At 52.5% G+C, this 23,647-nt stretch overlaps 8 protein-coding genes across 8 annotated transcripts; 5 read left to right on the plus strand and 3 right to left on the minus strand.

Annotated features, from left to right (window-relative positions):
• Positions 1-348: 348 nt before the first annotated feature.
• Positions 349-2,881, plus strand: HETIRDRAFT_449961 (uncharacterized protein; the record flags this gene model as incomplete). Its single annotated transcript, XM_009545876.1, has 9 exons — positions 349-544; positions 607-715; positions 782-827; positions 886-1,006; positions 1,085-1,298; positions 1,360-1,439; positions 1,512-1,583; positions 1,685-2,174; positions 2,797-2,881. 9 exons carry the CDS (start codon positions 349-351, stop codon positions 2,879-2,881), a joined length of 1,413 nt encoding a protein of 470 aa, XP_009544171.1.
• Positions 2,882-2,936: 55 nt separating this feature from the next.
• On the plus strand, positions 2,937-5,505 carry HETIRDRAFT_473165 (uncharacterized protein). Its single transcript, XM_009545877.1, has 4 exons — positions 2,937-3,071; positions 3,126-3,135; positions 3,203-4,483; positions 4,549-5,505. The coding sequence occupies exons 3-4, from the start codon at positions 3,205-3,207 to the stop codon at positions 4,818-4,820; spliced, it is 1,551 nt and encodes a 516-aa protein (XP_009544172.1). The 5' UTR covers positions 2,937-3,071; positions 3,126-3,135; positions 3,203-3,204; the 3' UTR covers positions 4,821-5,505.
• Positions 4,703-7,074, minus strand: HETIRDRAFT_458231 (uncharacterized protein; the record flags this gene model as incomplete). The annotated part of the gene is made up of 4 exons (XM_009545878.1): positions 4,703-5,573; positions 6,153-6,702; positions 6,770-6,895; positions 6,944-7,074. The coding sequence occupies 4 exons, from the start codon at positions 7,072-7,074 to the stop codon at positions 5,274-5,276; spliced, it is 1,107 nt and encodes a 368-aa protein (XP_009544173.1). The 3' UTR covers positions 4,703-5,273.
• A 3,396-nt stretch (positions 7,075-10,470) lies between these two features.
• Positions 10,471-12,668, plus strand: HETIRDRAFT_473167 (uncharacterized protein; the record flags this gene model as incomplete). Its single annotated transcript, XM_009545879.1, has 9 exons — positions 10,471-10,585; positions 10,611-10,789; positions 10,852-10,985; positions 11,048-11,353; positions 11,411-11,505; positions 11,555-11,583; positions 11,638-11,791; positions 11,860-11,998; positions 12,060-12,668. The coding sequence occupies 9 exons, from the start codon at positions 10,471-10,473 to the stop codon at positions 12,274-12,276; spliced, it is 1,368 nt and encodes a 455-aa protein (XP_009544174.1). The 3' UTR covers positions 12,277-12,668.
• Positions 12,669-12,721: 53 nt separating this feature from the next.
• HETIRDRAFT_313542 (uncharacterized protein) lies at positions 12,722-14,389 on the minus strand (the record flags this gene model as incomplete). Its single annotated transcript, XM_009545880.1, has 6 exons — positions 12,722-12,938; positions 13,044-13,118; positions 13,169-13,268; positions 13,336-13,449; positions 13,521-13,886; positions 13,966-14,389. 6 exons carry the CDS (start codon positions 14,387-14,389, stop codon positions 12,722-12,724), a joined length of 1,296 nt encoding a protein of 431 aa, XP_009544175.1.
• A 1,143-nt stretch (positions 14,390-15,532) lies between these two features.
• Positions 15,533-16,117, minus strand: HETIRDRAFT_312477 (uncharacterized protein; the record flags this gene model as incomplete). Its single annotated transcript, XM_009545881.1, has 3 exons — positions 15,533-15,628; positions 15,688-15,804; positions 15,860-16,117. 3 exons carry the CDS (start codon positions 16,115-16,117, stop codon positions 15,533-15,535), a joined length of 471 nt encoding a protein of 156 aa, XP_009544176.1.
• A 3,166-nt stretch (positions 16,118-19,283) lies between these two features.
• Positions 19,284-20,233, plus strand: HETIRDRAFT_314004 (uncharacterized protein; the record flags this gene model as incomplete). Its single annotated transcript, XM_009545882.1, has 4 exons — positions 19,284-19,745; positions 19,811-19,908; positions 19,962-20,001; positions 20,057-20,233. Coding segments are annotated over 4 exons (777 nt in total), but the record flags the coding sequence as incomplete, so codon positions are not given.
• Positions 20,234-21,396: 1,163 nt separating this feature from the next.
• Positions 21,397-22,362, plus strand: HETIRDRAFT_312004 (uncharacterized protein; the record flags this gene model as incomplete). The annotated part of the gene is made up of 6 exons (XM_009545883.1): positions 21,397-21,701; positions 21,746-21,820; positions 21,878-21,931; positions 21,996-22,110; positions 22,173-22,199; positions 22,255-22,362. The coding sequence occupies 6 exons, from the start codon at positions 21,397-21,399 to the stop codon at positions 22,360-22,362; spliced, it is 684 nt and encodes a 227-aa protein (XP_009544178.1).
• Positions 22,363-23,647: the final 1,285 nt, after the last annotated feature.

The raw sequence follows: 23,647 nt of genomic DNA on the forward strand, positions 1-23,647 counted from the left end.
ATGGAACCTTTGTAGAACGAGCAAAGAGCAACTTGATCAGGTTCCGCTGGCAACTGAACAACATCTCGACGGACATTGCGGATATATGCGCCACATCTATGGCAGATAGTCTGGACAAGCCCTCCTTATAATTAATCTGAACGACAGCCGCTGTTTCTTTAAATGACTATATGGGAACATGTTCTATCTAAACTAGGAGCGTCGACAAGTGCTATCTCTTGAGGCTTCGGCCCGATATACAAAATCGCAGGCCTGCCCGCTTCCGCGCCTCGAGCGTCTGTGCACATTTGTGACTCGCTTATCGCATTGACTTCAAAGTTCACAGCGGCGGGGACGATTCTACTGTGCATGGCTTCCACCTCTGCCAGATCCATGTGGCAGCTCTCTCCAGACGTCGCCGTCGTAGGGCTCGCGATGATCGTATATATTTTCCTGTTTTTGCAGCGGCGCTATCGCTCGAGTCTGAAACTCGCGGAGGCCCGTCTCGTGGAATCTGAGACGGGAGGGCGTGTTCTGGCGAGCACAACCACTGAAGAGCGTAAAGGTGAGCCTTGTCCGTTACTGGAGGAGAGTGGTCTGTGTAAATGATAAGCTTTATTGATGCAGCAGTGTGGAAGCCCGCGTCTTTCACCTATCCGGACATCGTTCCACTACCTAACGAATTAAGGGCTCTCGAACCGCGGCCGTACAGACCATTCAAGGCCGGTCCATATCAGTGAGTCTTCCTCTTCAGTCGTGAATTAAAAAGCACCAAGCAGCTGCCTGACTCACGACATTGTAGTATCACAATGGGTATTCGACCCATGGAATGGGACAATTGGATTGAGGTGCGTCCATTAAACCTCTTATGTATGGCTGTTCGTCGGTATATTCATCTCTGTGCAGCTGGATAACCAATTCCCGACCTTCCACCGCATCCGAGCAAATCGCATCGCGACGCGCGGTCATAAACTCATACGGGTCCTCCCTGACAGGCCTGGAGTCGTGAAAGGCGGCGCCGAAGCTGGTGCGCCATCTATTGTCTACAGACTTGTGTGATCACTGATCGACGGCTGGAACGCTTGGTTGTGTCGAATGCTGTCAGCGAGAGAACTCGTCTACGAGCTGGCTGAGTTTCTCTCCCGACGCTATCCTGCAGTGTATAGCGTGACGCGACACGTACCATCGTCCACACCAGTCATGGTCTCGTTTGAAGACGGGTGGAAGGGTGAAGGGAGGATCAGAGATGTCACGATCGCACCACTTGGTGTGAAATATGACTTGGATGTGGAGGATCCATTGAAGGTTGCAGCGCTGCTGTGAGCTAGATCTCCGGAATCTGTGAGTCAAAGGGACATGCTGACCGTACACTTGGTACAGGGTACAAGATGACTTGGCAGTGATGATTGAGGGCGAGGATGGATCGTACTATTTCCAAGCGGGTGCAATCATTGTGCCAGGTGCGTTCAATGCTCTAAGTTTGTTATTGAATGTGTTCAGCATTAACTGTTAAATACTTTGCTGACGGTTAGGTTCGTGGAGATTGGAAGACAAGATCGGTATGCCATTGGACGAGATACACTTTAGCGGACACGTTCCTTTCTGTCAGTCCTATCTCCATCATGACCGAGACGAATCCAGACTGACCCACTTCCCTTCGCCACGACATTTCACGTACGTTTCATGTACGGTGAACTCTGAACAGACAAGGAAAAGCTGCAGCTCTCTATGAACCGTTTCTTCCGTCGGCTTCCTCTGGAAGTGCCTGTTGTTCGAAATAACTGGCTGATTCAGGTGCTGGATCCTGCACTCCAGAAGGCAGACGGGGAAAGAGCGGACGCAGCGGACCCCGAGGAACTGGCATGGTCTGCCACAACTCACGGACCGGAGGACGCGTACTCTCACCCGCAGTCGTCGTATGCACTGTCGCTTTCCTCATCCGTGTCGCCACCCCCATTTCCTACGCCACCTCCTTCGCTTCCTTTGCCAGCGGAGTTGCCGCGAGCGCCGCCCCCGACGCCCGCAACGCTCCGCCTGCGCACTGAGCGGCAGACACTAAGACGGCTTCCGCACAGCGGCGCGATCGTGTTCACGATCCGAACGTATCTCGTTCCGATCGAGCAGCTCAGCAAGGAAAAGGGTGTGCCGGGGCGGCTGGCGGCCGCGATTAGGGGCGTCGGTGGTGAAATTCGTCGGTGAGTTTTCCTCTCGATTTACAAAGAAAGGGGGGAGAGTTTTCCTTTTGCATTCTTGTGCTCTTTTGCGATGTGGGTCGTTCCAGCGGGTCGGAGTGGACCCGCTGAGCGCTGGGGCGAAGAGAACAGCTAGCGAGCGAGGGGGCTTTGGGCCGCCATCTGTCCTCGTTGCCCTTCCTATGACCATATGTGCTTTGCGATCAAACGATCTGGCTGGCTTCTGGATGGTTTCCGCGGCCAGGATTGTATGTCGGACCGGGCGACCGCAGAGTCTGACATGGAAACGATCGCATGTTTCGCGTTGTGCGTCTCTTTTTCTGCATTTTTTCTTTTCTTTTCTCGATGCTCGATCGCTTGACGCGCGAAAGCGAGGTGCGGCGGGCTGCGGCGCCGAGAGATCGGAGCCGCGCTGACTTGACGCGCGCGAGGGTTTTACAATTCACCCACCACTCGGGGGGTTTTGCCTCGAGTGAGCGCGCAACATTTTTTATACATGGAACTGTCTGAGACTTGGGGCACGAGGGACTGGAACGGGGCGGGGAGAAGTGCCCCGATTGTCAGTGTGTCAGGGACCGGTCTGATGTTCGTGTGCTGATGTATCTATGTTTATGTGTGCATGCAGGCGGAAGCAGGTGGAGGAGTACGAAAACGTGCTGCTGGGATATCTGGACGCGTGTGATCGGGAAGAAGGGGGACGGTTGACGTGAGAGGGAGGAAGGGGGAATGTTTTCTAGACGTCGATGTGTAGGTGAATCTGGAGGGGGAGATCTGGTGTTCTGACATGTACGCGAACGGGAGGACGGAGGAGTGGCTGATAGAGTGGGGGCTAGGCACGGGCGCAGCTTGGCCGTGTTTGTGCGTGGAGCGTGACATGTGACGGGTGAGATTCGAAGTCCGCTGGAAGATATATACGGGCTACGTCAGAGTTCGTCATCGTTCTGGTACCCGTCGCTGCCCCTTGGTATGTCATTCTCTCCTTGGACGCTCCCACCGATGATGCTCACTCCTCTCCTCTCCTCCGCGCCCAGCCATGTCCACCCGCAGCCAGTCTCCGCTCTCCCCGCTCGACGACAACGACTCCGCCCACACAGACCGCCCCCAGCCCCGTCCGTCCCGCTCAAACTTCGACCTCGAGCCAAACCCCTTCGAGCAGTCCTTTGCACGCCCCCCGAACCACACCTCCAGCATCCGCTCCTCCCAGGCTGCCTCTCCCGTCCGCAAGGGCTCCGCGCACAGCGACACAAAACCCTCCATCGACGATCTCCAACATCCTCGCTCCCCGACCTCCAGCAGCCCTTCCCGTCGGCAGTCGGACCGCAGCGCCTCTCCCAAGACAGTCTTGCCCCCGCTCGCGTCCATCTCCTCCCCGACCGACCAATATTCATGGGGCTTCTCCCCCTCCTCCATCTCAAACTCTCTACGCGCCGGGCCTCTTTCTCCCGCCATGCTTGCAGGCCCCAGGCATGACAACGGCCCCAGCGATCAGCCCCCCATCGCCTTTGACCCCACGAGCTTCCGCTCGGGGCTCACTCCACGCACCGGCCTTACCCCCGGCACCGGCACCGGTCTCACTCCCCTCATGGGTGGTCCGGTCTCCTTCCCTCCGCCCTCCCCCAACACAGCCGCTTTCCTGCACATGATGAACAACAGCACGTCCGGCGGAGCTACCATCACACCAAACACCCTCAATGCCATCACCGGTGTGCTATCGTCTGCAGCTGCTGGGCAAGCCAACGGCGTCCATGGGCCTTCACCACATCCTCTCTCCATTTCTCATGTCCCTCCATCGAGTTACGATCGCAATATGAACGGATCACACTACACCAACGGGAACTCTGCCAACAACCATTCCCCGACCCAGGCGCAGCGCGACCAGCAGAGCTATGCCATGTCCACGGCCGCCGATGCTGCCAATTCAGCCGCTAACGGCCTCTTCCTCCTTTCTCAAGCTCATCAGGAGCTGACGAAGCGAGAAGAGGCCCAGCGTGCAGGCCAGAACGGTGTCTCCACTAACGGCGCTGCAAACGGTAAACGGGGCACCAAGCGCAAGTCCTATGACGTCAGTTCGCCCACCGATTCTTTGCCCCCTTCGAGCAAGCAGCCTTCTCAGAAGCGCAACCGCGCCGCGAGCACCAACGGTCGCAACGGGAGACGGGGCACGAGTCCTTCTATTAATGACGAAGACGACGAAGAGGAGGAGGAGGAAGACGTGATGGATATGCAGCCTACGAATGGTAAGAAGAATGGCAATAAAAAGCCAGAGACGGAGGAAGAAAAGCGCAAGAATTTCCTTGAGCGAAACCGGCAGGGTAGGTTCATGCGAAGTTGTCTCGGCCACATTCACGATACTCACCGTCTCAAAAAATCATCATAGCTGCGCTCAAATGTCGTCAACGGAAAAAGGCGTGGCTGTCGCAGCTTCAGGCCAAAGTTGAATTTTTGTCAACGGAGAACGAGCGACTTCAGTCTGCTCTCGTGACTTCAAGAGAAGAAATTGCACGTCTGACGGCAGCAGCAGCGGCGGCGGCCAACGGGATGCTCGCGCCTGTCGGCGTAGGGATTCCTCCTCCGCAACCCGTTAGCGTCAATGTCAGCCTACCACCTGGGACGGTGAAGGGCGTTAACGGTCGAGGGTACGGATATTAGGGCCATGCATGAACGCTCGTTTCCTCCGCCCGCCATTGGGCCCTCGTCTTTTTTCCCCTGCTTGTTTTGTCACTTGCTCGCACTTGCTATACAATCGGCCATCGAAAATATGATAGGCGTATCGTGAAGATCTCTCGCATCACCTCCACTCCTGCCATCATCATAACGCATCAGCCACCATCCTTCATCTAGCATCTTGTCATCGCCCCCGTCTTGATCCTAGCCATGGCGTTCAATGGCTATATATCTCCATGTGTCCACTCTTTCCTCTGCATATGCATGAGCTCACGGACTCCGTTTTTCCCCTCGTGGTCTACGAGTTTGTACTTTCTACCGCAACCAGACGCATTTAGTGCATTCCATCGCATGACTAAGTGTCGGTCATCTGTCTGCGAGGACTTCCGAAGTCCGGATGCGGAGCACACTCGAAATCCGGCGATCATCGTTCGAACCTCACTTCACCCTCTTGGAGTCTGCCACACCTCCGAATGGGAGATTGCGTCGTTCTTTCTGCCACAGATCATTGGTCACCAGGACGATTCCGCGTCCATCTCTCCGAGCCTCCGCTGAGTCAGCCGCCGAAATGCTGAGGTTGGAGATCGGGGCGGATGCGCTGTGTTCGTGGACGACGCGACGCAATGCAGACGAGATACTGGAGGGTTCTCGCGGCTCATCTGGCTGGCACGCGGCCGCGGAAGGCGGCAAGCGTTTGAATGCGGTGGACGAGTCGGGATTGGTGGATCCGTCACGTACCTATGACGCCAAAGTTGGATCAAAAAGGGGAAAGTGGGGCCCACAAATGTATTGGTACGGGATGCGGAAGTTTTGTCGGATCTCGCGGAGGTGATGAAAAAAACATCTTTTTTTTGGTGATTAGAGGTTCTTGGACGCTCGGTAATTAGGGTTTCGCATAGTGGTCGTTTTTCTTTTTCTCGGTCTCGGTCTCTTTCCACTTTGTCGGTTTCTGGATACGGAGTTGTACACCATGCACCCTCATGTATGTATGTGACAGCCAGGTGATATGCTCGTTATGCACATAGAGCTTGCTTCGACTGCGTTGAATGCATAGTGATGTGCGATGTCAGTGTTTATGGCGTGTATGCAGGGTTTTCAAAATTCGAGTCTCGAACGACGCTAGAACATAAATCCGACTGTGGCGCGCACACGAACATTCAGCAGATGGCAGGCTGCCATAGAAATCAATTGTACACTATCCCATCGAATACTCCGTCGAGCGCCAAGCGTTCAAGCATGTCTAGAAGTGCGGACCGACCGGTCACGGCAAAGTCTCAGCATGCGAGCAAAGTGCGACTCGGGCGGGCAAAGTCGCACCTCGTCAGATGACCGCGCACGCTCCTCACGAACAAACGCACGCTCAATTGGGGAACCGGGGTGCTTACGCAGGGCCATGCAGCGTGGCTCGACGGATCGGGCTGCACCCTGGCCCATCGGAAGCCCCGCCGAAGCGTCCGTCGTGTGTGTGTTTGTGCGCGAGCGCGTTTGAGGCGTCACGGTCGGGGCTCGGGCGCATTGCATCGTGCGTGGCCGGATCCTGTGTCCCCGAACAAAGAGGCGCGGACGGGGCTTCGTCGATGGCGAGGCCTCGAGGCGGCTTCTAGACGTGCGCAGAGGGCGGTCACGCACCGCGAGCGATCGCGGGGCCGGCGCCTGGCGTTCGCCGTGCGTGGCTGCCCACTCCGAGCCCGAGCCCGACTTGGTCGAGAGGAGGCTCTGCGAGCTTCGGAGGCCGGAAACGCACGTCCAGAGAACGTCCTCGGGGCGCTGACCGTTGGCAGGGAAGCCGATGCAGTCATGGAGGGTCGTAATTGGGCCTCCCAGGCCTGGCTTGCTTGGCTCGCGCAGCGCGGTTCGGACGTGACGTCTCGGAAGAAGCGCGCATGGCGGCCCATGGGCAGGTCGCGTGCCCCATGTCCGAAGGGCAGAGGAACATGCCTGCGATCGAGAGGCCCTTCCGTGCACTAGCCCCGCCAGAGTCGCTGAGAGATTGTGTCTGGGTATCGACGATAATCAACGCGACCGTGCTGGTATCGGTGACATCGACGTGCGAGATCATGCTGTCTAATATCAGCAGAGAATGATGGCAGGAAGGGAAGCAAGGCTACTCGGTGCCTCGGGCGCCGCTAATCGGCGCAGATTCGTGATGTACAGACGCGGCAATGCGTTGCATCCACGTCAAGAACGGGTCAGGGGGCGGAGCCGGCGTATGTGCTGGCTTCGCACGGGGTGGGCGCATACATGTAATGTGCAGCCGCAGAATCACGTCCATACATATCGATACATTACTCTGCCTCCGTCTTGCTCGCCCCCGGCCTTGGTTGGGAGCCCGAGGAAGCGACCGAGTGTTGAGAGGCACGGAGACGATGATCCGGAGGCAGAGGTGGTGAGAGCACAAATCGCTCAAACGGCAGGACAATTGACACACGCAGCTGGCGAGATGAACGGCGGAAGGAAATCGAGAGGCATGTGTCGGTAGAATGATCCGGAGAGAATATCGTGTGTTCGTTACGGGGGGCAAAGTCGTGTGCATGGCACGGAAGGTGGGCCGGAGTCATTAGAGGGAAGGGGGGATTATGGTGTGGGTGTGGAATGGCGTCAGAGCAAAGAAGCTCTGGAAGGGGAAGTTCTCAGGGCGGATCGACCGCTGAGCAAAACGGGCGAAGTCTCGAAGGTCATGCGGGGTATCTTGGAAGATCGTTGCAAGGACACGTTGCCCGTGGCCACGGAGCGCAGAATGGGCAAGCGCATGGAGAGCAACAACTAAATGGACAAGCGCGCACGTCAGAAAAGAGGGTCCCAATCAATTTCCTTGAATAACAAGATGGTGTGACAGCGGCGGTCGCATGTACGACATGCTACCGGACGATGCTTGGAGGCTACACTTGGGAATCGATTCCTCTGATGGGCTTCGCGAAGCATGGTAGAGTCGCTCATTTACTGTCCACACCCGTGGAGAAGGAGTCTTTGGAGCTCCGGTGCATCATCGGGACGCATTGCTTGGCATTCGGAGAACTGTGGCTTTCGACGTCAACTAAATCCACCCAAACCCTCGAAGAGGGATGTGCTATACCCAAGAGCAGAAGGCGGAGCAGCAGGTGGAGTGCGGATGAGATTGGGTAATGTTCAGAGGTGTATTGGAAGTCAACATGGGCATTGCTAACGTCGCCTTTGGAAGTACTAAGGCATGAGTCGTCTGAACATGAGTTCGGAAGACGGGAGCGGGGAGCGAAGAGAAGTTCTTCTAAGTGAAGACGAGAGGCACAGGTGCAGTGAATCTGGGGAAATAGGCAGTTGCTTGAACGAGAATTCGAAGTCGACATAGGCGATCGAGCAGAGCAAAGGCGTCATTAAAACTTGGAGTCCGGCCTAGGCGCCAATGCCAATGAGTCAAGGATGAGCGACTGCCATGCCGAAAATGGGTTATAGCTGTACAAGAGACCCATATACGCGACCGCCGAAAGCGTCGGGGGGACTAGAAGAGACAGCTTATGAGTGTGTGCCAACATGCTGCGAGCTTGATAACAAGTTAACTGTATGGGTCGAGTATCACTTGCGATAGTCTCCGTTCCAGAGAGTTTGGGAAACGACCGTTGACGTTCTGGAACAAAAGTGCCTAGCATGTCTTATGTCGTGCGCATGGATATAATCAAGGGTGCACTAGAAGCATGATACGAAAGGCTTTGGAAGGTGCTATGACAGTACGTGTGAGAGTGCTAAAAACACTGCACAACGTGCCTTCGGCGAATGAAGGATGAGCTTCGAAAAGATCGAGAACAGGAAAGGAGGCCTGAGGACGACCTGATATGGAATTCCTGGCGCGTGATGACCTACGCTGTGTATGAAAAAAACCTTGGCCTAGTGAGAGCGGCGACATGACTGTTCCCGAAATTTGAGCAGTCGCCAACAAAAAGCACACAGAGAGAGGGGGAATACGTACACATGATGTGAACAGGACACAGACATTCCACACTTCCCAGGCTCGTTCATCCATGTTCTACTATCTCGAAGGGTCAGGAGACCAAGACATGAGGGGGCAGGAATTTCGTATGAGCGCCGCGCAGGCCTAGGCAGAATCGATACAGTTGCGTGCATATCAAACAGGACTGTCATGTCGGAGATTGGCGACGGATATATTGACTCTTTGGGATGGGGAAACCGGTCTGTCAATGCTCAAAAAGAATGCTGTTTTGCACATAAAGGTCGCCATGGTGAGTGGAGGACGCTGAAGGGAGAGGTCGTAGGGGCAAGAGGTCAAGTGGCCAGGAAGGCCCAAAGAACCAAGCGGGAAGATTAAATGGATGTGACTGATTCTGCTGGGATGAAATCCTCGTTTCGAAGACGGGTCAGCTGTGCCTTGTGAGTGACGGCATGCGATCTCCATATCAGACGGGCCAAGAGTGTACATTCAAAGGGTTCCACTGGCAGATTAACAGGTATACGTCCTTTTGAACCTGTAAGTTGATTGAGGTAAGAACGGTTCAGGCCCGCTTTGGCGCGTAGAAAAATTCCTAGATAAGGATCACGAGTCGAAAGAGCTCGAAGGGAAGTTTGGCATTCGACGTCTTCCAAGCACGAATCAGACATGCCGCGGTGTTGGCAGCGCGGTCAATATCGGTCGATGCTCCGCTGACTTTTTTCCTGTCCCGCCAAATCATACACAGCAAAGGGTGTAAAATATACAAGCCTTGATCAAAGTCAAATCTCTAACAAGGAGATATATCAAAAGGGGAAAATTATTCGCACATTGATCAGACGCAAAATCGGATAGCAGATGCCGCCCCTTCGGACAATACGTGGGTTTAACATCCTCAGGACTGGGATGTTTCAACAATTTTGCGCAAACGATAGAGTAGATCCTACGCGAATATATAGTCGGTCGACCGAGCAGGGATATACATTCATGACAGCTCACGACTCGGTGAATCTTGCGGTAGAGACTCGGGTGGAAGATTTCTTGATAACGCCGTGCTTTCGGTTTGTTGGAAACTGGGCGGACAACATACGATACCAATTCACAGGCCTGGATTGACCACACAACGCCAGTCTTGATCGGCCTCTCTGAATACACCACTCGCCATCAACATATTCGCAAAGACAGCCGTCCTGCGACTAGGAGACTAGATCGTCCATTGAAGTGTACAGATAATGGTGGGAAATACTCATATGTCGTCATCTAGATGTCCATTTTGTTGGGGAGACTGAGTCAGTCGAGAGCGGGATCAGTTTCACAAACTGGTCGCGGATAAGATAGAGGGTCACATACCACAAATTGACCTCCACCATAGGGCAGTCGGAACAGAGATAGGCGACTCAGGATAGAAAGGGGCGCTTTCAAGCTTAGAGGGCAAAGTACCTCGATTGTAGACTCTGCTAGCAGCCTACAGGCTCACCCGGCGGTAAGTACTAATTTACTTGGTGCTCGATGCTTAGTAAGCAATGTTGTCATCTCTGCTTTGGTGGCACACTGGCTGCTGTCGCCCATGCACAACTCGCCTTGTTTCTCCTCCTTCCTCGCTTTTGCTTTTTTTCTATAGACGCTATAACCTCATATTCTATCATGTCCTCGGACTCAGAATCACGACCACCTTCGCCGTCTGCGAGATCAGACTCTCCTAACATATTGAGCCTAAACATGGGCTACTTCACGATACCGTTTGAACGCTTCGTGCGCGACGAAAGCGTTACAGATTGGAGCAGTGGATTCACGTTGCTAGGCGAGTCATTCATTCCCTTGCAATTCCTCTTCAGTTGATTGAACAAGATAGAATGCAGACACCATGGAGACATACTTTGACTCACGGATCGATCTCCTGCAACGTAACCTGTCCAAACGCACTGACAAGCTCAAGATGAAGGCTGAAACTGCTTTCAACGATTTGAAGGCGAAGTCAGCATCCCCAGAAGCGTTGACAGAGAATCTTGACAAGGAGCTGCAGAAATTGAAGCTGAAGGTACGTAGTGTCTACAATCCATCCTACATCCGCCTTACCATCCAACACCTCCGTCTTTGTAGCTTAATTCGCGTATGGCGTCTTTGGCAACTGCATGGAAGTCTACGCAGGTTGTGAGGACGCGTGAAAAGGTCTCGTTTTTCTTTGGCGTCATGTCGGTTCTCGTATCGGCTCTACTTTTCGGTCTAGCTCCCCAGTAAGCGTCCCGCTGTATCAATCTCTTTCGCGAGTTCATGTCATTTTTATATTATTCTATAGATGGGTTCATATCGCCTATACGTTGCAGGCGATGTTCCTACTGCCAATGCGTGTCTACAGCTACAAAAAGCGTGCATGGCACTATTTCCTCTTCGACCTCTGTTACTACGTGCTTATTCTCAACTTCCTCTACATATGGCTCTTCCCCCAAAGTGCATGGCTGTTTGTCGCGTGTTATTGTCTCTCGCATGGTTCGGTCGCAAGCGCGGTCATCACATGGCGGAACAGCCTGGTCTTCCACGATATTGACAAAGTCACGTCGTTGTTTGTCCATATATACTCGCCTTTTTCGTTTACTGTGATCAGGTATGTTGCGCGTGTTTGTTTGGTGTCGCATTGACTCATCGGATTCGACATTGTTAGACATTTCTACCCTAATGCGGAGGAGCGTTTCCCTGCGCTCAAAGAATTGCCATTTCTGCAGCCCTGGAGAGCACTGTTGTTGACCAGCCTTATCTGTAAGCTTACCTACACCGTGTTGTCACTTGAAGCTAATACCTTGCTCAGATCTGGTCTGGCAAATGTTGTACTGGAAGGTGTGCCTCGAATCCGTATTATCCTTATCATTAAATCTGACATGCGCATTTCAGCTTGTCTATGTCAATCGCCGCACCAAGATTGAGTCCGGCCAACGTACAACGTCGCTTTCCTTCATGCTCAACAACAAACGCGGTGCCATTGGCCGTGCTTTAGCTTCCGTGCCAGCCGCATATCGTGCTGAGGCATTCATGGCCGGGCAATTCGGTATGTTTATCCAAATTTGACTGTTCCTTCGGGCAATAATTGAATGATGCATGATGCGCATTGAACAGTCTACGCTGTCTTCACGTCTCTCGTACCGATTTTCGTATTATATGACAGCGCACTATGGAGTGGCGCGTTCCTCATACTGATATTCGCTGTGAGTGTGTGGAACGGTGGAGGGTTCTATATCGAAGTCTTTGGCCGCAAGTACGACCATTTCCCCTGCGTGTAAGATTCACAGACGCTGACAGCCGTCACTTGCTGGTAGATTTGAGCGCGAGCTCGAAGCTTTACGCAAGGAGCTCGCCGAAGCCAATTTACGATCAGGACGCTCAAGTCCAACGATGGTCCCCTCTGACATTTCCACTCCGGTATCACCGATAATTTCTGAGAAAACTCTTGCAGCCAGTCCCCCATTACTTGCTCAGATCACTGAGCCTTTGGCCAACGACGTCCCTCCGCTGGAAGACAAGAAGCACCAATAGTCGCTCTTGCGGTGTAAGATGTTCGTTTCGGGCAGGTACCTGGGATGTGTCGAGGTTGGTATTTTGACGAAGGTATTGATGCAGCGTTTCTATTACGACTCCCTTGACTGGGGTAGATATACGATATTATGTGAATGTGTCTTACGATGTACTTAATAACCTGCCCTTTCTATTCATTCCCCCGTATGCTCTCTTACCGCCACCTTCTCCCTCACGTCTGTAATTCTTTGGTAGAAGGGATGGACATTTCGCAGATGCGTTTTGGATCGCACGGCCCCGAGTTATCAACTCCCTTTTTGGCTTGTACAGTATCGTTCGTTCGGTGCAGCCTTTTGGATACTACTGCACAATGCGATGGTAGAACACAGGATGACATGACGAGATATGATTTTCTGTTCTTACTGAGAGCTTGACCTGACATCAAGCAGGAAACCGTCGAAGACGTTCAGGACACAACTTGAGCTTCGTTTTCAGCGACAACGGTAAGGTCTTCTGCAACGGAAACGGGAGCGTCAGAAAGTGCTCCCTGAGAATCGAAACCCTCCCATCGCCTCCCACTACATATCCAGCCCGCGAAGGGCGCGCTTGGACCGAGGAGCGCATGCTTTGCGTGTTGATAGTGAACGACGGATTGTTTGACGACATAGTAGGTCGATGACTCGCTGTCGATAAGGTGAGAAAATTCGACGTCCCCAGGAAATGTAGAGCGGTGCTCTCGAGAAAGTAAATATTGCCGAGATGAGATGCGAGTGAAGGGAGGGACGCACGGTGGTGATGGGAGGTTGAGTGCTTCGAGCGTCGATAGATAGACGGCATATAGAGAAATTTTCGACAATAGTGGTCTGCCGGCAAATAAGTATGTTTGTACTGCATTTGACAAGGAGGTATATACCTGAATTTCGCGTTGGAAATATGTTTTGGGGGAACACCTCGCCGAAGCCCATTGATGAGGACTTCATGAGGCTTGTCCGAGTCTGCAATCCAGCAGATAGCTATGATAGATCACGGACATTATGCTGTTAGTCCCAACAGAGCGCAACTAGATGAATGTGAACGTACAGTCGTTGGATGCTCTAGTGGTGAGACCAAGAGTAGTCTGTGAGTGTATGAAGGGTAGTGATGTAAAACATATGAACGGTTTCGCAAGTCTAAACCCACAGGGAAGAATCGCGCCTGTAAACAGGAGCCGGCGATGATACAGAGTAAATATCTTCATCTTTGTGTATTAAGATTTGCGGACTCACTGTCGAGCTGTTTTATTCGATCGTAAAATGCTCGCTCGCAATCCATCCGTACAGTCTCCCTCTTTTCTTCATCGACTTCGCCGATGATGATCCCACTTAGGTAGATAGGTCTAAAGATATTACTCGCGAGGCTACCCTGTATACCAAGGACAGACCAACGAGCGATTTTATCACTACATGACATGCTGAGCACCGTCGGTGCATCTGCGCGCCCTGGTTTGGTACGTAGTACCCCAAGTCGTGCATAGTCGTCGCGGCCACGAGAAGGGGTACCTGGAGGAAGGTCGGGCCAGGTGGATGAATCCTTTAAAGCAGCCATGGCTGGATCTTGAAGAGAAGCGAGGAGGCGCGTCGACGAGTCTCCGCCTGTTTATTTCGGCGATTCAAGGAAGCGGATGAAACAAATGAGACAGACATGCAAATCACAAGGTCGTAGACTTCTTACATGGCAGAGTAGAGACATAGACATAGAGATCGACATCTTCGCGGAGTTCGTACAGTCCATCTTTTCCTCTGGAGATCCACAACGAGACGTTCATAGAGTTGTTTCCGTCTCTCTGGGCTTCCTCTAGAAACCAACGCACGGCTCCGCGCCGGGCAAGGACTTCGGCGTGGCAATCATGGAGGGCATCTCCTTTTGGTGGGAGACGCGTGGCCGGTAGACATTTGCAACCTGTGCCCAATGAGATGACCTTGCAAGATTGTACAGTGCGCGATGAGAGGATAAAGGAAGCAAAGATTGTGAATTTTCCCGGTTGAGGGAAGGCAGCCAAAGACCTGTATTTTGAGAGAGCTTCGATGACTACATTATCGATTGCACCTGCCTGCACTGCTGTCGCACTACTAGAAGTCGAGGGTGTTGGCTGCATCAGTCCGTGGATGATATGGCAGAACGGGCAACGTCACGCGACGCTGTTTTCCCATCACATGGGGTCGCGTTCAGTGACGACATACTCATCTCTCTTGGTTTCTCCACCCACGGACGCTGTCTTGACGCGTATTATGACGAAACTGTGCGAGGCTCCAATAAGTGGATATAAGACGCTCGTATGCCCTGAGCGTTTGATCTCATCCTTGCTATACCACCCAATATCCTTACATCCCCCAATCATCCTCACAAAACTACCCTCTTCATAACATGCATTTCTTCGGAACGCACAACGATCACCGTGATAACCCCACTCGTTCTCGTCATCACGCCTTTGATGTGAAAGACAGTGACCGTGTCGCTGGCGGTTACAGAATGTCGCTACCTGGCTACCTGATTCTATCGACCCTCTGACAACTTCCTCTTTCTGGATCAGAGGCTGCCCTTTCGAACCCCCACACAACGAGAGAAGGCCGCAAGCATGCAAAGCATGAGCTTCACATGATGGTAAGCTGCCCTCATACCGCGGACGTCGATCAGTGTTTTATATTCACGTTCCTTTCCTCGCAGGGTCGTAGCTCCCACGTACCCCTCATGACAAAGATAAAAAGGGCTTTGGGCATACGCAGTACCCCCCGCAGAGACCGCTTGCAATCTCGCAGCCATGAACATTCCCATGCAAGGACCCATCGTCGCCGCGGCATCTTTTGAGTGTGAAGTCCCTTGTGTCGGAGGCTGTTGACATTTTGCCTGATTGCCCTGGAAATAAATCCCTTTTGATTTCATACCCTGTACCTAATTTGACGAACAATGCTTGCACTACCCTAATCCATCGATTGTTCACTACCCGTCTGTTGGATCGAACGTGCATGCGGTGAGGCGTTTGTGCTGTGTTTTTGCGGCCACATTCCTGCGCCGTCATCAACATCGTTGAATACTTCAGCTATCATACTGATTGTGAGAATCTACAAGTAAGTACACTAGAAACAGGTTTGTAAACGATAAGGACATAGAATACTTGCGAGATGGAGATGTTTGGCTACATGGCAACGATAGGAAACAGACAAACCGACGAAAGGGAATGCACCGAACTTATACATTAGGAAGACGCGAGATGAAAGGAGCCCCGTGTGCGCCAGGCAAATCAAATAGTCGACAGCACAGGTTGCCAGGTGCCAAACGCAGTCTCCTCGAGGCGGTGAATGAGGACACGGTCCCAAGGGATCTGAATAGCATTGGCCTGCAACGTGAAGTCTCAGCGGATGTGTATGAAAGTTGATGGATACATGAGCGACATACCGCAAGGAAGTGGACGACGGCTCGTGCGACACGACGTGAGAAGCTTTGGATGTTGACGTAGCCTCCATCATGCCCACTCACGGGGATCTCATACATGAGTGAGCGGTAGCCGTTCCACTGTACAGCACATAAGCAGATGACTCTAGAAACGCCGTCACCAGAGAGTACTTACCCGTATTTTGAGCATGAGCCGTCCCCGATGGTCTACTTTCATATCACGGAAGGTGTAGTCGTGGCTACCTGAAAGACGCATGTTGCTCATGATCTCATGGACAGACACCCCTGAACGAGAAGAGTTTTTGATCCTGAACTTAATAGGGACCCCGCCCGCGTGCCGGTAGCCGTCTAATTGCATGGGCGCAGGTGCGTACATCGACGACATCGACGAGCGCCGTCCGCGCTTGCTGTACTGCGACGGGAAGGGTGTCATGGCTGGTGCTGTGATCAAAGTAGGAGCTTGGCTGTATGCGCCAGTACTTCGCGTCCTGAGACGCTCGTCGGCAGGATAATAGGTGTCGGAAAGCGGAGAATCTCCATATGCTGCTGGAAGAAGGTAACAATGAACCGTTAATATCAAATTTATTTGCAAGGGGTGTAGAATATCAGTAATGCTCACGTGCAACAAATGGTTGATGCATCTGTCCGGGGGGAGGAAAGACTTGGTTAAATTGTTGTGGGAAGGGCTGCGACACCGGCGGAAATATGTCAAGCTTGGAAATTGATGTCGACAGAACATGGGCTTACCTCTTGGTATCCTCCGTCAATAAACTGGTCATTGAACCCACCACCAGGGTGGTACTGATCGTTGTACCCGAAGCCAAGCTGCCCAGCGGATGAGAAGGATTGGCGACGGGAAACGCTTGATGCTCTCGGCCAGTCACCGTAGAAAGCCATGATAGTGTGAGTGGCTAATGATCAAGCGATGTCAAGTTTATGGTAACGGATTGCGGCTGCGGGATGGCAATGTAGTCGCGATGGAGGGACAAAAGTACGAAGCGGACGAACAGGAGTACAGCCCTGGTATGATGTAGAGGTCCTTATATGAGTGCGTGAGGTTGTAAATCAGGGAGTCAGCAACGAGGTAAAGGAACTAACAGAAGCAGGAGCCTGACTGCCTCGAGGATAATGTCACAATGCAAGGTTCCAGGGGGTTGCTCCACTTTACTGCGTTGTCCTCTATGGGAAGCAGCTGTGATCAGCATCCCTGTGAGAAAGTACTGAAACACACACCTCGACGTGAAGAATCTGTCACTATACTGATAGAGCCACAAGAATGCAATGGTCGGCCTAAACTCGTGTATTAAATATGACGACATTTACCAGAATACTTGTAAGCCGCTCGCTCCGCGGGCAAATATTCGCCGTTGAAAAATAAAATCGGAAGACAGGAAAGAGAGGATTCACGGAATGTTTTCTTGTAGTTAGTGGCGTGTAAGAATACAATCGCACAAGCCCTCTTTGTTCGGAAATTTCAAGACCGGGAAGCTGGTCAGGTAACAAATTGGGCGGACTCGATAGTACCAGGATAGCCGCACAGCCAGGCTAGTCTCGGGCCCATAGTGGTTGAATAGGAGGTCCAGTATCTTTCAAAGATTCAGAAGGGTAGCGGCAGGCAACCACGAGGATTTTGGCGCTGGTGAAGCACCAATTGCAAATTCAATGAAGTTCGCCGCACGGTCACAAACCCTCTTCCCGTCGGTCCCAAACTACTAATCTCAACTCGCTGCACTGCGCAGGCTTCACGAGGCTCTGAACTTCGGACAGCTCGTTCCTTGAAAGTTGCAATGGAGTACTGGCAGTGAATGGTCTTGCTCTTGTCTCGCGCCCGACGAATTTGAGCTGTCAAGCAGCTCTGCACTAACTGTCAAGCCTCTAATTTCCTCCTATAACATATCTTACAGGGTCCACGCTCCCAGAAAGTATTCCTCATACTCCGTCTCTCTGCTCATATAAGAGCCCATGTCCACGAGATCACGTCAACTGACAGAGCATGCTATCAGTCGTTTCGCACTCAACTCGGTGCGTGTCGCACATTCTTATTTTACGCGTCTTCACTTGTTTAGCTATGCATTCCAAAATCCTAATTCAACGCCCTCGCCATTTATCTGGTTCTGCGCAACCCCTGAAAGGATCCAAAACATCCCAGGCCTCGCCACTTACGTCTATCTTCGTTATGGACACGCTCCAGCGGCTGAAATATCATCATGTCAGCTATCAGGTTTTTTCTATGCGGGGTCTGGGAGATGCCTTTTACTGGCAGTCTGCTAAACAATCCGTGATAATTGAAGTGAGGATCTCTTCATTAAATTGATGGGAATATTGCTCAATTCAGATAAACAATGACTGTGTCGCCATTCAGGAAGTCTACTCATTAAGCTTTTCTCGATCGAGGCAGATCTTATGGGCCGGCTCTCTTCAATGACGTTTTCAGTTGAGTGGTGTCTGAGGGTTTGGACGTATCTCTGCACCACGTTCCTGATGTTTGCATTGCATCTAACGGATATCCCGGGTATTGATTCGTCCTGACGCCAGACACCCTCCGAATGAGTGTTCAAACTCTAAAATCTCGTATTCAGATGCCTTCACCCGGTATCACCTATCAGGTCCATTGTCGTAGGTCAGCCCCTCTACGGAATTCACGAATTGCTCGCTGAACAAGTTCGTGTGTAATCCGTTGGCCTCTGCGCCAAGCTTGGTTTCATGTATGGCAAAACAAAATCTGCCTTCAATGCATACGTAGCAATCAGCGGGATCGTGTACGTATACTTCTCAGTAACTCGATTAAGAGAGGCTCTGGCTTTCTACTATTGATACTTCATACGGTAAGCAATGTGTTTATTTATTGACCATTTCACGACCATCTATGCGGAGTTTCTTGTGCGTCTGACTGCTTTTGTATCATCAAGATAGGATGGCTGCGATTCAAAGTTCGGACGTGCGTAATGCTTGCGCTACATGGAGACCCGGGTGACGCAGCTCACGGTGATGTGCTTCGTATCTAGTGCTTCTAATGCCTCACCTAGATAGCGAGGATGCGTCGTTGCGCATCTCTCAACCCCTCCTGACACCACAGCGACGTGCAGCCTCACGCTATCAAACCCGGCATTGTCTAGATCACTCGGCTTGATATGAGGGCATACGATTTTTGCGATTTGTCAGCGTCTTGGGCCTTATGCATCGTGCCCACCACCACCACGGCCCAGCCAGTTAGATGTTGTGTTCCTATCGTACCCTCTCGACCGGCAACTGACTAGTATCCACGACAAGTAAGAACCCTGGACGGTCCGAGCCATTTTCAATCCGTGAATCCGAATCCTTGAAGCGCACTCGGTTTCTGGCTTTCTGTAGTTAGGTCGTTTGAATTAAATATATGTATCTGCAGACTGGTGGCTCGATTACCATACGGACTAGCTGAGTTAGCTTCTGTATATTTCTCAAGCACTAGTGTTCGAAGTAATTCAAGTCACGATCGTCTATAAATAGTCTGATAGCAACTTGAGACATACCCACGATGAGCTTTACCAACACCGCAGTGTGTCCTCACTCCTTGTTATTCAATACTTCTCTGGATTGACGAATTGCTATGGAACGCCTAGGATCCCGCGGGCATACAAGCGCTTCTAGATACACTGCGGAAATCGCAGGCATGGGTGGATGCCATCAACTCGAATAGCACGCCTCAGGATCCTGCTCCTACCGATGTCCCTAACCTTCTGCCGACCGCGGTGTCTTCACAGCCTGAGAACGGCACCCAGGGCGCTTTGCCGCTCACACCTACACCTCCCACATCCGGCCCGTCTTCAGTGGCAGCACTGCTTTCTCAGTTGCAGTCATCTAGGGTCCTATCTGCGCTCACGACTGTTCCGCCGGTGCCACCTAGTCCCGTGGAGCGTGACTATATACCTCAAGGGCTTCAGAATAGCTCAGTTCAGCACCCTCCTACCAGTGTCGCATCTTCCGCACGAAACCATAGCACCAAACTTCTTTCTTTCCAACAGTCTCTTCCACATATAGCGAAGCTCTCGGAAGACCCCGATTTCGTGGATGCAATCACTTCGGTGAGAGTCCATGTTCAGGAAATTTTACACGCCGATGCCGTACTGAAGTTCTGGGATGGGTGGAGATGAAACGTGACCAGGAGACGCTGGAGAAGCAGTTGTGGGAGGAGAGGCAATCCATTAAGAAAAAGCACGAAGAGAAGGTAAAGGTGTTGAAGGTGAAGTACGTGTTCAGATCTTCCATTTTCTCTTATGACGACCCCTTCTATCTTTTAGGGCTCAGACGATAGGGGGCTTGACCAAACTGGAAGCCGATGTATGTTTTATTGTCCCTCGTCCCTTCCAGTGTCTCAATTCCTCAACGCCTCTAGACCATGTCTGCTAAGTTCCAGAAGGAGCTGGCAATGTTCGATCAGGAACGAGCTTTGCGGGCCTGGGAAGCACTCGTAACTAAACAACAAAATGCTTTAGAGGCTCTCAAGGTTCCGACCATGTTCAGCACTAGCAACCAGTCCGACATGGAAGTTAGTATTCTTTCTACCCGTTGACAGAGATTCCTCATCTCTCTTGTTCTCTTCAGAAACAGCTGAAAGTGATCGGAGTTCTTGAAGGGGTTATCAAGGACGACACATGAGAGGACATGTCTCGCCGGCGGGTGCTCAGACGGCTGAAGACGGAATAGTCTGGCATTCTTAGTCCGCATGTGGCAGCCACCGAGATGGATTCGAAATCCAGGACTGCATCAATTACAGATCCAGCTGGCCCTTGATAACATGCACATGCACCGACGTTTCCGTTGACTGCACCGGATCCTGATTCAGTGGCAAACGATTCGAAATTTTGGAGAAAAACTGCGCCTTTCTCGCTCTTTCTCGCCTTTGTAACCATCAATCAATAATAGAAGCACTAATCGAGATTTCCCAGATCTTATCGGTCAGCACTTTCTGCATACTTACTCGGTCATACTGCCTTTTTAGGAATTAGCTATCTCTTTGCCCCTTTATTTTATCTCATTCATGATGATAGATCTCGAATCTGAGATTTTATTTCCATTTCTGTCAACGCACTTCCTCCTCCTTCCATCTTCTTCCTTGCGAAATCGACCCCAGTGCACCCCAGTGTTCACGTTCTGCACTCCGCTGTACTCGATGGAAAGCGCGTGGTATTCCATTGTCTTTGGACTCTCTCTTTTGCGATGTTGCCCTCGGATCTGAGAAGGCAAATATTCGATGGTGCCTATCGGAGTTACTCTTTAGGGTTGGTCCAAACCCTGGACGAGGGGAGCCGGCGCACAAGAACAGCGAAGCTTGTACTTGCTCGTAGTTGGCGCTTACCGCGGCCGACTGAGGATCAGGAAGCCTTTTGCGCCACGGATGAAGAATGTGCGGGACCGCCCTTGCACTGATCAAGAAGCCGGCGGGTCTTCCAGTTTGTCTCGCCGCATCCTTCCTCCGTGGAAATCACAGGTGGAAACCTCGGGGCGACTGAATGGATCTTGTTGTTGTGGAGTCCGATCGAGTCCGATTAATTGAAGTATTTTGCCCCGGGCCAAGCCATTTGGAGTCGGTATCTCCTGTCTGGCTAAAATATGATCGTGCAGGTGCGAGAGCCACACGATCGTTCAAGCTTATTATTGCGCTGCGATTCATCCGGAAATGGATGTTTTTCTGTTCCCCCTCCCTTCTCCCCCCTCTCCTATTGCCTCGAGGGCATGCCTTACGTTGACCTCATCGCCGACGACGATTATTTTCTGCTATGGTACGCCACCAATACCCACTCCAACCATGTCGGCGGCTTCTGCCCGGACAAGCCCACCATCATCCTACTGCATCCCATGGCGTTCGACTCGAGATGGCTTCACAACATATTCGGCGACCCGCGGCTGAGCGATAACTACAATCTCATCGCGTTTGACGCGCGATACTCGGGGAGGTCACGAAGCCGGCCGAGTGGGAAACTGGACCACTGGGTTGAGGCGGCAGACCTGGCGTTCGCCTGCCAGGCGAGTAGCTCGCCGTTCGTCGCGAGGTTCGTTCTGGATTGACGCGTCGTTATCAGAGGCTCTATTTGCCCCCTGCTCACGTCTGGGCCGAAGAGTCCCTCGCGACCAACGTCGCGCTCCGGTTTGCTGCCCTGTGAGTGACCGTGCGTTATCTCTTCCGCCCGCTGCCAGTTAAGATATCTCCCCGAAGGTTTCCGGAAATGTGCCTGAGTCTTACATTGGTCACCGTCCCTCCTCCAACTGAGTAAGTGACTCGATACCATTCTGGCGAAATCATGCTCGGGCGGCTGACGCGGACGCCCCTGCAGGCTCAAATCTTATTTCACATCGTTCGACGAGATGGTCAAAATGTGGAGCTTCGCTGAAGATCTGGATTCGTTTGAACACGCGACGATGGAACTCCTGAACCTTACCGTTGGACCCGTGAGTCCCTGATCGCACTGTTCACCCGCACCTCGCACCCGAACGATTGGAACGTGTTCTAGGATATGGATATGGATCTCCTCGACGACGTGCGTCCTTGTTCTATAATCACGTCCCCATTGACAAAACCTGACGCGTGCGCAGATCATCGCGTACTGGACAGTAACATACCCCCCTTTCCGACGCTCTCGATTCATCAAGCTTGGCAATCTACTCATGAATGTCCGTGCATGGTACCTTTTCCCCTTGTAGTACGCCGTTCATGACATTTATACAGAGGACACCGCTCACACGGGAACAATTGGCTATGATCACGCAACCGGTGCTCGTTATTCATGTGTGTTGATATCGCGTGGGTGCTCTCCATTATTCACATCCTTCTTTCGTTATAGGGCGAGAAAAATGAAATGCACCCTGTGCACTACGCGGAGAATATGGTGAAAGACTTGGTCAACGCGGAAGGCGGAGCCTCTCTATACGTTGTGAAAGGTGAGCCTAGTGCGTTTCAACATCGTGCGTTGCCGCTGACCCCGGCGTCATGAAGGTTCCCATGGGTTTTTAAGTTTGGTTCCCAGCTGCGCTTCGATCATCAACCAGGTGTTCTATAAATTCTTGACGCGTCTACCCTATGCTCCCTCCCCCATCCGACCACCCTCGATACCCGTGGTAGAACGCATGACGGCCGCCCTGCAAAAACTGGCCGACTTGACCAACACCCCCGCGATCGCTGAGCGGAAACCGATGTCCTCGATGTCATTCTCTCTCGTGCCCCCCGATTCACAGAAGCTTCAGACGGATGCGCTCCAGCATTACCACAAGAGCCAAAACAAGGCCTTTTCGCCTCTGGGCCTCGACGGCCGTCCGACTCGCAAGTGAGCATACAAGCACTCTGATCCGCGGTGTAGGCCTTGACGAGCATGCTAGGTTCTCGGAGCGGAAAGAAGACCACTGGTTCCACAGCGACAAGGACGGGCTGTCGTATGCCGGTGCGTCGCTTACGTCGTGTTGAATCGCGCCGTCGCTGATCTGACGCGACCGACGATGCACAGGAGGCGCATCCGGCGCCAAGTCGAACCTGACTAGCGACGATAATAGGCTTTCGGTTGCCTCCAATCCGAGTCCCGGGATGAACTATCGCGGTAACACCGAACCCACGTCGGCGGAGATGATCCAGGACAGCCGGCTGCGTCGCGCGACGTTCCACCCGACGACGGTGGATAGGCTCGTGATCAAGGGATCGATGTCGAAGATGGTCGTGTCGGGTGTGCCGATGGCGAGGCTGCTCCGATGACGATCCCCGCTGGATCACCAGAGATCCTCGAACGTGTTCTGTTTCAGGAACTGCAGGATCCGCGGATGGACAGATACCAGCTGATCGCACACACCGGCGACCCTGATTCTTTCTTTTTCGTTATCTTTATCTTGTTCGGTCGCAGACGCTGGAGCGGCGGCTAGCGGCGGTGGCTGGCCATCTACAATATTCGAGCGCCAAGCGGTGCCGCACGACCAGGATGTGCTCGCCGTGGGGCCGGTGTCA

Source organism: Heterobasidion irregulare (assembly GCF_000320585.1).
Source record: "Heterobasidion irregulare TC 32-1 unplaced genomic scaffold scaffold_03, whole genome shotgun sequence".
Classification (NCBI taxonomy): Eukaryota; Fungi; Basidiomycota; class Agaricomycetes; order Russulales; family Bondarzewiaceae; genus Heterobasidion; species Heterobasidion irregulare.

Coding starts and splice junctions, on each gene's coding strand:
- HETIRDRAFT_473165 (XM_009545877.1), top strand. CDS start 3,205: ATGTCCACCCGCAGCCAGTCTCCGCTCTCCCCGCTCGACGACAACGAC. Junction 4,484..4,548: donor CCTTGAGCGAAACCGGCAGG/GTAGGTTCATGC, acceptor AAATCATCATAG/CTGCGCTCAAATGTCGTCAA.